Genomic DNA, 12,659 nt, shown 5'->3' on the forward strand with positions numbered 1-12,659 from the left:
ATCCCAGCTACTCAGGAGGCTGAGATGGGAGGATCACTTGAGCTCAGGATTTTGAGCAGCCTGGGTGACAGAATGCTCGTCTCTTAAAAAAAAAAAAAAAAAAAAAAAAAAAAAAAAAAAAAGGGGGGGGGGGGGAAAAAAAAAAAAAAAAAAAAAAAAAAAAGAGAGAGAGAGAGAGAGAAGAAAGAAAGAAACTATATATAAGCAGAAAGAAAGCAAAAATCACCACCACTTGACTATCAGATTTGATAATCACTTTCCACACTTGTGATTATATCTTCCCCAGACTTATTCTATATATGTACACACACACATACATGTATTTATATACACATATATATACACATATACACACCCCTTTTGTAAAAGGATCAAGCTTTATTTTGTGTTTGTAACCTGCTTTTAAAGATACACTTATTTATATATTTATATAAATATTATAAACACTATACATATATGAATACATTTAATATTATGTACATTTAATATATTAAGCTTTCTAATCATTTTAATGACTGCATCGCATTGTATTGTGTTGATAAGCTATAATATTTTTAATCAATCTTCTATTATTGACCATTTATTGCTTCCAATGTTTTGTTCCTTTTTTAAAATGGCATTTTGCTGAACTGTTTTATCAGAGATCTCTATTTCCTGTAATACGTTCCTACACTCAGTTGCTAGGTCAACAGACACTGGTATGCTTCTCAGGATACCCATTCATCCCCCTTAAAGGAATCATTTTAGTCTGGGGGTAAGTATTTGACTTTAGAGTGATTTTTCTCATCCAAGGGCTAAAGTTTTTTCAACACTGTTTCAGCAACTGGCAGCATTTCCTCATGTTGGGTTTTACTATTTGGCAGCAGCCTCCTTGTGCTGTTTGCTGGCAGTGATTAATGTGCTTTTGCTCATATGTCCCTGCAGTGTCTTCTCTTGATGTTGTGACTGCATGGCCATATTCAACTAGGTACAGAAATGTTAAGGTTCAGGTCACCTACATCATCTTCATGCTGGCCTATAAGTAGAACTAAACTATTTTTCTGGCCTATAAGTAGAACTAAACTATTTTTCTATTTTCTGGTTCTGCTACCAACTGCACGCATCCTAGGCAACCTGAATTTTTAAATTCCTAAAAATCTGATTACACTCAACCTACATCCTAAAAGCTGGGTGTTATCAGCAGCCACACAGGCATTTTACTGTTATATCCCTCTCCATCAAATCAGATGTACCATCCTTGATTCCTACTCCCCTCCCGGAAATTTAGTTGTTGCATTAGAGAGGTAATTCCGCTATTGCTGGGAAACTCTCTTTTCTGTGTGCCTCTACCATTAAGTTCTCTCTTGGAATCCTAATATCCCTGCTGTTCAAGTATCAAATGTAATTCTAATACTGAAAAATAGCATTCAGGGCTTTTTCTCTTGCACGGTATGAATCAAGCATTCTTAACATGTCCCCTCTATGTGCTGGATCTTAGTAAATATATTACCCACTAGAGTAGGACAAACACAATGCTGTCAAGCGAATGGAACTGTGTATAAAGCAAACACTTTGAAAATAAATGTCCTGCTAACAAAAATTGGAGAGGCACTGAAGAAACACTAGGGAGATGCTGAAATGCCTTTCAAGGCTCATGAAAGAATGTCTTGGTTTATGAAATTCTAGGATTTCAAGACAGATTGTACAAAACAGGTTAAGAAAAAATTTACAAGGAATTTGTTAACTTTTCAAAAAATATATATCAATATTTGTATTAGAATATTCTCTTAATACCCTTAAGATATAACTTCGTTTACCCTTGTGTTAAACCTCAGTGACTAACAAGAGTGCCTTCCTCACCTATAGCAGATGCTCAGTACATGTAAATTGAATCAAGTGATCATATTCACTTCCTAGAGCCAGTCACATGCACATATACATGGGTGCACACAAATTCTTTTAAACCTTATCAATTAATTGGCATCTATAAAATGAGCCCTAGATATGACAAATGGGCTCATCTCTCATGCTGATGCATTAACTACTAGAGGTTAGTGGAAAACGACATTGAGAAGAATTCTAAGGCCTTGTCTGGGCTCAGCAGCAAAGAGTGCTGTGATCAACTAGTGATGTCTGCCACAGGAGCAGACAGTGAAGGGGGTGCCTGAGTGCCATTTACTTATCTACTTAATAGCAGATAGGAGTCTGTCATGAAGAGCACATTTTCCTTTCTCTCAGGAGCTTGACTGCCTAGGTTTGAAAGCCAGCTCTCTCCCTCTCACTAGTTGCATGAGCTTGGGCAAGTGACTTAACCTCTCCATGCCTTGGTTGTCTTCATTGTAAACAGGAACAGCATTAGCCCTACCTCATAGGATGTGTGGGAGGATTAAAGCGATTTAATTAGGTAAATCATTAAGAGATATGCCAGGCACATAGCATTTTAGGCCTAAGAAAGTGTTGGCCATTGTAAGTATTATTATATTACATGATGTATTATTATTCCCTTGCCATTGACTTGTGACTGGCCACACACCCCTAGCCACATTACCTGCTTTGTGAAATGGACATAACCAAAAGATGAGACACAATGAACCAGGCTGTGGGAGGGATCTACACCTTCCATTCATCCACCCTACAGGCCGGTCAACTTTGGAGACTCCCACAGCCCTAGACAAATCAGGTTACATCAGACTAACAACCTCCACCCACCTCTCTTCCTTAAAGGGTTGATTCCTCCCAAAGTTTATGGGGAAATCCAGTAAAATTAGGTGAGCAACTTGAATATAAATGTAGCATCAACTGCCAGTGAAGAATTGGTTAATTGCATCTGATTGGCCTCCTGGGGGAGTTCAGATTTTGGATGCACGACATGGGTGTGAGTGCTGTGGTGTCCAAATCAGAAAACCGAGCACACAGTGAGGCCTAGAGCTTGGGCATGTCACTTATCATCTCTAGGTTTCAGTTTCCCCATGTGCAAAAACACCTTTCTCACAGTGGGTTGCAATAAGTAAATGAAGTAACATATCTGAAACTGCTTTGAAACTCCCCTGTACCATGCAATTGTAAGTATAAAATACTCTTCTAATCTTACAAGAAGAGAGGTGCTAGATGAGTCTCCAGGCTACATTGCTCTCCTGCTGCCATAGAACATACTGTAGAGTGAAACCACCCCACAATGAGACCCTTTTTAGTTTTTTTAGTACCCAAGACATTCCTAATGATAAATTCTGCCTTGTGGCAAATAATGCTATAGAGATGTCACAGTACATTGATTTTGATTCATCATGTTTTTGCCTCATCTTTTGATATACATAATGCATCGAATTTTATTTTCTTTACCCTGCTAGCTCTTCCTCAGCAGCTCCAAATGCTGTCTGGCCTAAATGCTGTAATTCAGTTGCCATTTCCAGTTGAGAGCTGGTGTCCCAACTACTATTTCCAACAGGGAACCTAGCAATTCTGGAAATTTCAGAAGAAAGGTGCAAGAGACACTAACAAGGCAGAGATGAGAAAGCCAGCCAACTTTTCATGCAAGGACATTCACCTCTGTGACCTTGAGTCAACCACTGGGGGACAGGGGGATGCTGAGGCCCACAGCCAGTTGCCAAGGCCTCCATTGTGCTCCCAAAAGAACAGAATTATTTTCTGTATGTGTGTTGTCCCAGTGAAAGTTAGGGAACATAGTCTGATGGCATAGGGTGCATATTGTCTATTTCACAATCTCTATCTCCTTTAATTGTCCCAACCATTTTCTCTTCCTGCCCATTTCACAGATGAGCAACTTGGAGCTAGAAAGAGGGTATGTGACTACCCCAAGGTCCCAGAAAATCATTAGAACGGCCAGGACAGGCTCCCAGACTTTCTCTCCTCTTCTAGTGGCTTCTCCTCCTTTCCTCCCTTCCTTCCTCCTTTCATGCTTTGTTTCTGCTTTTTAATAAGTTGTGTACCTATTTTAATTTTAGAAAAGGGACATCAAAAAAAAAATCTTCTTGTTCCTTTCTTTAAAAAATGAAAATTTGAAAAGTAAAGAGTAGAAAGACATCCCCAACCTGTGAACATTCAAATATAAATAAAGCTAATTCACACTTAAGTGATTTGAATTCTGTCTCTTTGCCGCCATTGTTTGCATTTGTGATAGTGATGGTCCTTGTTGTGTGGTTTGGTTTTTACTGTTTTAAACATGCTGTCTATGCAAGGTAGTATTTTACTTTTGTAACTTAGTATTATAACTTCACCATTTGCCCATGTTGCTTAATTGTTAGAGACATCATTTTAATAACCAAGGGATATTCCTCAATACTATTTTGTTGCATGGGTAAGCTATGGATAAGTGGAAGTGTTCACATTTCCTTTTCCAATGCAAATGTTCTGGTTCTTGTTTCTCTATTGCTTCCCCTGTTGCCATTTTGTATTATCAGAATTGGTGGCATATTTTATCTTTATCCCAAGTGCACAAGAAATTCTTGATGCCATATCACTCAAGGCAAACAATCAGGTGATTACGGGGACACAAGCAGGTCCTCTAAAATTAAAATTAATTCTTAAAATACATATATGCCCTGTACCTCAGTCACCTCTGCTGGACAGACGTCCTTCATCCCGAGACAGAGGGAGGCTTCTGGGATAACCATAGAGATAAGCAAAGCAAACTCGAATTTCCAAAATCCATGATTGCCTGAAAAGTATCTTCTTGAGTTCTCACTAATTTTATAAAATTTCAACCTACTAATTTTTAAAGGAAACCATTAAGAGACACTACTAAAGAAAAGTAAAAATAGAAAATCTCTATAATGAGGGCCCTCTCCACGTACTTAACAACACGTTTTTAAATAGAAAGATGCTTTTTTGCCAATATTGTTTTTTATTCTTTTTTCCAATAGAACCCAAGGCAAGTTATTCATCACAAACTATGCTTCTTCGTGATGCAAGGTAATAGTTTTCTTTTGGGATAAATCAGGTGGAAACTCCTGCTTAGGGACAACGCTTCAGCAGCCCTTGGAGAACCCAAGACGGGGCATGGCATGGAGTAGGGGAGGAAGGAGAAGTTTACTGGGGCTCCCAGAAGTTACAACCCTGCTTGCCTCTGCCACACAGTCACTCACAGGGGAGGGGTGGGTCCCAAGATCAGAGTCCTGGGTGCTCAGAACCACTAGAGATGAAAGGGGCAGAAAGAGGTTGTCAGAAAGAGGTTGTCTGAGCCTGGGGAGAAGGTCTCAACCAGGAGAGACTGCAAAGGGCTCGCAAGCAGTGCTGTCAGGGAAGCAGATGAATGAATGCCCCCAAGGGAAGGTGCAGTCTGTCCAGGAAGAGAATAGGTTTAGGCATATTTCCAAGGCCTGAATTCTCATTCAGTGAATACTCATTAAAATCCTGTGACAGGACTTGGCACACACTATTCGGTCAATGAAGTATCTGTGGAATAAGTGTGCCTCTGTGGAATACGCTGGGCCTGCTACATGCCCAGCTGCAGGGTCCACAAGCCTTGTCCTTGGCTCTTTGTCTTGTCCCCTACACTTTCTCCCCAAAGGATAATTTATCTCCACTAGATCTAAGAAAAGCACAGGGCCAGTTTAGTTACGGCGAGAAGCAGGAATGAAATCCCAGTTTTGCCAAGTAGGGGACCCATACGTTACAACTTGAGGGCACAGGGCTCCCATGCAGGGCTGTCCCTTGACCCGGCGAGACAGCCCCACTCCAGCTCTATTCCCCTCTGCACACCTCCAGGGACGCTGCAAGGCCTCTGACAGGTAACTCCACTGCAGGTGATGCACAAACGAGGGAGTGGCTTTCCAAAAGCCCCTGTTCACCCCAATCGCTGACACTCAAAGCAAGTGAAGCAATGTGGCCAGACACAGTGAAGGGGCCCGACAGTGATGTGACCACCTTAAAGATATTGAGAACTGGGGCTTTGGAGCCAGACTGCCTGGGTTTGAAACTCAGCTCCTCCACCCAGGCAGCCACTTAATCTCCTTGTACCTCAGTTTCTTCATCTGTAAAATGGGGAGAGGAAGAGTTCCAGCCTCACGGGGTTTTGGTGAGGATGAAATGTATATTTACTGAGCAGGAGGCTGAACAGTGGCCAGCAGACAGCATACTCTCAGTAAGTGCCGCAGATCCGTGTCATCCTCCATTCTGCACCCCATGAACCACCAGGTAGAAAACTTAGCACACCCTGAACAAGAGTCAGGATTCCTGGTCAGCTTTATTCCAAACACACACACCCAGCCAACCCTTTGTTCATATTTCAGCTGAGGGGATTTCCAATGGGTTCCCATGGAGAGCTATGAGGATCAGAGAGGCCCTGGGGGGCCTTCCTGGTGTCCACATCAGGCTTGGGTCCCCAGGGGCCAGATCTGGACCTCCAAGTTCTCAGAGAGGCCCAGGATATTCTTCACATGAGAAAGCTGAGAACCCAAACCTTCCACAGACTCCTTTAGGCAGTAAGTGTTACATTCACATGTGCACATGTGTGAGAGACAAGGGTTGGGGAAGGATAGCAGGTACAGATCAAGCGTGTCATGTGTCCCTTATAAACAGAAAGACTATCAGCCACCCCAGGCCTGGAGCGGCTCCCTCTCTCACTTCCCCATTTACTGAAGGTCCTCCAGGCACATGCCAGGCCCTCCCCTCGCTAAAGCACCACAGAAGCAGGCCTCGAGCAGTCCAACTCCCCAGAATCCAGGATCCAATGTCTCCACCCTGTGTCCTCTCCATCGCAATGGAACATGGGGCTAGTGTTCAGCCCAGGTGACTGGAACCCGGTTCTGCTTCCTGGGAGGTGAGCCCTGGCAGGAACCTCAGAAGGCCCTGCGATGATCCAGCCTGGAGCAGTCACAACAGAGAGTGTATGGGGGGAAATGTACTTGATAGTGGAAATGACCAGAGAAGCCAATATTATGAGATAACTCTCTAAGTTTGTTTGGCAGATTTGACTTTTCTAAGTCCTTTCATGAGAACTGGCATCATTTCTGTGGTCCCAGTGGGCACCAGGTGAGTGAGGTATGACAGTTATCATCTCGCTAGAAGGATAAAGAAACTGAGGCCCTGGAGAGTCTACTCACCTGGCCTTGGGGCCTGGAGCAGGACAAGAGTTGCCATGGACCTAAGGAACTCACCTGCATCCACCTGTTCTTAATCCCTGCGGTCACCTGACCTAGGACCCAAACATCTGGCCACTTACCCAGGGGCCCCTTCTTGATGGTGTGTCCTCAGAACATAGCTGCTCAGCCCCAGCCTGCAGGGCTGGCACAGACCCAAGCTCCCCTACTTGTCCCTCAGAGGCACCTGCAAGATCTGCCTATAACTCCTATAGACCCTGAAGGGAGCCTTCCCAGGGCACCCACCTGCTAGAACAAACAGCCTCTGCTCTCTCCCTCCACCTCTTTGCCTAAGCCCTTACCCAGACTCCAGCCCTTAACCCACTCCCCGCCCCTACACTGAGTTCCCTGGTGCAGATGGGGACCGGCCTAACTTACTTCCTCTGCAAGAGTAACAGCAAACAAGTAACTTACCCCAAGTGCCTCCACTATGTTGCAAGAGCCAACATTTAAGCTCAAGTGTCAAGAGCTGACACCAAAGTCTATGCCTTTTCTACCAACCATAGTCACCACCTATTTATATGTTGGGGATTTTTTTCTTGTGCCCATCTCTGCCAACTGAGTAAGTTGACATGAAATAACTCCAGGACCAAAACACCCCAAAGACCCCTCTCATTCATTTGAATTAATTTCTTGCCCCTAGTTAAAAGCCAGAGACTCCTGAGAAAGAACACAGTGTGGGTTGGTGTGTCAGGGTCATTCATCTTGATCCTAAGCTGCCAGGTAGTGGAGCCTGCACCTCACACCCAGTGCCCTGCCCTGAGGCCCTTTGGAAAGCCTTCTTAATGGTGGTGGTGTTTGTGGTGAGCCGATTGCAGGGACAGACCCCAGTGCTTAATTTTAAACTGCTGCAGCATCTATTCAGTATCTTTTCCACTCTGCCCAAAACAACTGTGAGGCAGGGAGAGGCACCAGAATAAGCAGGGTTGTGAGCCAGGAAAGAAGAAGAATGTTCTGGAACATCTGTCAGTTATGACCACCTGGCCCAGTGGCCTTTGAAGGCAGCCACAGATCCTCTCATGGTTTAGTGAAGCAGTAGTGGCAATGCGTGGCTCTGCTGCCCAGAGTGATACACTGGCCTATTTTTCATGATTCACAGCTCATCTCTTCAAACCTCGAGACGTCCATCACCTGAGTCTGGATGTCAAGAGCACCCCTTCAACCCCTAGCGTGCCTTAGGAGGGGTTCCTAACCTGGCCCCTGTCTGGAAGTTGACCTTCCTGTTCTCCCCTCTGGCAGGAGCCCAGATGCTGGCCCCTCTCAAGTGACTAACTTCTTGACTGTCCCGTTGACTTCCATGACCCCTTCTCCCATCTCTGAATCTGCCACAGAGTCTTCTGAGTCGCTTCCGATATTGTACAGGAGCCAGGCCAGTCAAACGGACTGGCACTATGGCAGAACTGCCGGTGAGGAAAGCTGAGCTCTGTCAGCGAGGCCCGGCCGGGCTCTGTGGGCTGGGGGAGTAATGGTCTTGCAGCATTTTGTGCGTGTGAAATATTGTGGCTTGAGTATTACCTCTCACGCTAATGATATCCTAGTGTTTCCGTTGCCCTCTGAGGTCTCATTTTGGGTAAGTTGTTAACTCCTCTCCTAGCCTTGCTTCCCATTTCCTCCCATCCCCAACCCCCCTCAGAGAAAGAGCATCAGCAAAGTGCTGAAACAAATAGCTTCTTCCATCTTTCCGTCTCCTCCCCTGTTTTTCATTCATCTTCCTATTCTTGTTCTACATGAACACAGGCACAATTTCCTTCAGGGACACAGGCCATTTTCTTCCCAGATTATACACTGGCTCCCTGGGGTGACAGGCCATATCCAGATAATCATGTGGAAAACGGAAAATGGAACATGGGCCCACCTCCGACAGTCTCAGCATGAGGTCGAAGCCAGCCCTGATTCAGAACCCACCAAAACTATCCATGTAGCGAACCTTCGTGGCTATAGCTCAGACACACAAGAGAGGGTCTGGCAAAATTGCATTAAGGGTCTTCATGCTCTAGCCAATTAAGCCCCGAAATCCTCACTCTGGGACCCTGGGGGTGGAAGACCAAATAGCATTTCTTGCCATTATTAATGATTTAAATCCAGTGTTAGTGGGATCGATCCATCACTGATTCACAGATTTATTTCACATCTGTAGTCATGGCAGCAGTAAATTAGATTCCCCCGTCACCTCCCCTCCCTGCCCCTATCCATGGCTGCTAAATTTTGTAGCTCCAATGTGGTTAAATGAAATTAGGAGGCAGAAACCCTATAAGAGAGAATGGAGAGGCAGAGGACAGGCACACACTGCCAGCATGTGCTGAGGAGTGTTCCACAGGCTACATCGGTTCACTGGGGACCTTTTTCAGTTCTGTGTGCTCCCACAGAGCCTCAAGAACTGGAACTATCTCAAAGTCAGTAAGCATGACCACCGAGAAAATCTGAGCATTTATCTAAATATTCATAAGAAGGATTCTGAAAGTCATTTACTGAGTAATTGCCAGTCAAGTGCCAATGCTAAGCTTGAAAGGATGTGGGAGAGGAGAAAGGTAATGGGAAAAGGCTAGGGTATGCAACAGAGGGGACTCGAGCCTGTCCACACCACTGTGGACCCAGCCCACAGGCTGGCCACATGCCTGAAGAGGGCGACAAAGAGGAACCAGGAAGCACAAAACTGAAAATGTAGCTTTCTAGCGGTTATCAGAACCCCTGCCTGAAACATCCTGGAATCTGCATTCTTAACCAGATCCCCAGAAGCTGCTCAGGGACATGAACGATGAGGAACTGGAGAACCTCTAGTTTAAGACGAATTGGTTTCAAGGCTCCCTCTTCCAAAGCATGATTTTATTATGGGATTGTTCAACCACAATGAGTAAAAAATGGTGTTCCACATGGCTGTCTTTCTCGACAAATAGGACTTTGGCCAAATATGGAAGAAAACATACCCAGGTAAATCCTTGGGACCTATGACTCCAGAGGGTGGCAGGTCTGACACGGAAAGGCTGCAACAGGCACAGGAAATGCTTTGTGATCCATATGAGGAGATGCTCTGGAGGACTAGTTATGGCCTCATGTATCTATCCAGGCACAGAGCAGGATTATAAACCAAGTCAGCCAGAAATTCTAACACAGAGCATTACATCCATGCTCACAGAAATCCTCCAGACTTAGTGCTTGGCACATAGTAAGCATGAATATTTAATAAATACTTGTGAAATTGTTGTTGAGCCCTCATCTGATTCAAGGTCAGATCATGGTGATAAAAGGGTATATACTACTACAAAAAAATTAGTCTTCTTAGGAAAGGAGCTCTGTAGATAGAAATATGTACACATAGAGACATTATGTGTATAGAAATGTGGCTGAGAATACGCAGAGGTGTAAGCAGAGGTCAGATGGTGTATTAGTCTGTTTCCACGCTGCTGATAAAGACATACCTGAGACTGGGTAATTTATAAAGAAAAAGTTCCACGTGGCTGGGGAGGCCTCACAATCATGGCAGAAGGGAAAGGCACGTCTTACATGGCAGCAGCCAAGAGAGAGAAATGAGAACCAAAGGAAAGAAGTTTCCCCTTATAAAATAATCAAGTCTCATGAGACTTGTTCATCACTACAAGAACAGTATGGGGGAAACTGCCTCCATAATTCAGTAATCTCCCAGCAGGTCCCTCCCACAATAAATGGGAATTACAAGAGCTACAATTCAAGATGAGATTTGGGTAGGGACACAGCCAAACCATATCAGATGGGGAAGAGGACTGAAAGCTCTCAAAAGTGCAAACTGGTGTGTTTCCTTCAGTGGACTCAGATTTTGAAATATCGCATACAGAGGTTAAAAAGACGAGGATGCTCTCAACAATAAATACAGGAAAATGGCTGTGAACTTTAAGAATAGTGTCAGGAAAGCTGAATCAATCCCAGGATAAACATTCTTACCAAAACATAATAATAATGATAGTGATCACACAGGCAGCAACTAAAGACAGAGGCCCATTTAAAACAGAATTGAGCCAAAAAAAAAGCAAGACAGACAGGCTAATACTGTTTAGCGTAGTGTTGATGAATGATTCAGGGAAAAATCAAGTTGTTCAATTGCTATTTAATTTTGACTTCGCTGTAAAAAAAATTATCCTCAAACTGAAAAGAGTGCAACAAAATTAGATGAGAAATAGCAGGAACTAAAGATTGGTGAAAAGAAATCAAAAGAGAATGCTAACTGCTGTCTCCTGATCTGGATAAAATATACTCCAGAATGTGTACATAGTGAGAGAATAGCTTAATCTTGCTTCTGGTTTTTGAGGAATTGTGGGAAGTTGGTGAAATGAGTCTGTGACCAATCTGGGACAAATACTGAGAGCAAAATGACCACAAGAAACCAGCCTAAGATCAATAGAAGCCAATCACATAATACTGGCTTTGAGGTCACTTTTTGACAAGGTTATCAGATTAGGGAACTGTGGAAACCCCATAGGGTGAAATTCCACGAGACATTTCATTTCCAAAGGCTTCCTGATGTTCCTGGACAAGATAGAGATATATTAGGTGGGTGCTACTGTAAGATGATGTCATCACTAATAATAACTGATTGAACAGCACTCCACGATACTGTTTCATAGATCAGAGTCGACCCAGTTTCCAGCAGAGAGCCGTGGGGCTCTGTCCAGTACAAAATTTTTATAATAGGCTTGGATGCAGATTTAGAAGGAATATTTATACTTATAGATGCCCTGAAGCTGTTGAATGTTGAGGATAATATAATCAGATTCTAAAAGATTTTGGCAGGCAGAAACATCGGACCAGAATTAGCTAGATAAAAGATATTGGTCATTGATATTAGATCCTGCTATCAGGCCCCCAAAAACAGCAGGCTGGAGAAGTGCAGAGTGAGGAAGCCCTGCTTGTTGTTAGATGCTTTCTTCAACCACAAGCTCAATAGTATAATTGATGTCACTGCCAGAAAAGTTAACACAACCAGATACAACTGAAAGGTTATGTAAAGAGGATTTCATCCTGCTCTGCCCCACATTGGAGTGCCATCCCTGGAATGGCACGTGCAGTTTGGGGGATACCACACTCTCTAAGAACTAGAAGCAGCTTGATGGGGGCTCAACAGAAAGGCTGGTGTCCTGGACAGTAAACTGCAGGCTATATCACACAAAGAACTGCTGAAGCAAAGGAAGATGTTAAGTCTGGAAGACACATGACTCTGAGATGTAAAAACTGACTTTAAATATTTGACAATCGGCCACACAAAACCAAGACCTGAGTCTTACACTCCAGACTGAAGGACTAGAATAGGACACTAATGCAATCCTACAGAAATATTTTAAGAAAAGAAATTATACCTAACAGTCAGAACTGTGCCATGGCACAGTGAGTTTTCTTGAAATTGGAGAGCTCCTTGTCTGTAGAAGTGCCAGCCTCTTGCTGAAGAACTAATAGGCACTGACTGATACGGCAAGTGTTCAAAGTCCTCTTAATGCCACAGGCCACCACACAAGGTTTTGTTTTTGTTTTATACCCTGTCCATCTTGAATTTAGGACCCTCCCATAAGCTGGTGGAGCAGTTTACTTGGCTTTTTCATCACGGCCCTATTAGTCCCC

General features: G+C 43.8%; 1 protein-coding gene across 1 annotated transcript in view; it reads left to right on the plus strand.

Annotated features, from left to right (window-relative positions):
* The window catches only part of ERICH6B (glutamate rich 6B), a 70,822-nt gene that overhangs the window by 20,091 nt on the left and 38,072 nt on the right, over nt 1-12,659 (plus strand). Inside the window, exons 4-5 of the mRNA XM_017870973.1 lie at nt 4,860-4,908; nt 8,316-8,482. Of these exons, the coding sequence (XP_017726462.1) occupies nt 4,860-4,908; nt 8,316-8,482 (216 nt within the window). The remainder of the gene's footprint in view (nt 1-4,859; nt 4,909-8,315; nt 8,483-12,659) is intronic.

The sequence above is a fragment of the Rhinopithecus bieti genome, unplaced genomic scaffold, assembly GCF_001698545.2.
Source record: "Rhinopithecus bieti isolate Rb0 unplaced genomic scaffold, ASM169854v2 scaffold_5273, whole genome shotgun sequence".
NCBI lineage: Eukaryota > Metazoa > Chordata > Mammalia > Primates > Cercopithecidae > Rhinopithecus > Rhinopithecus bieti.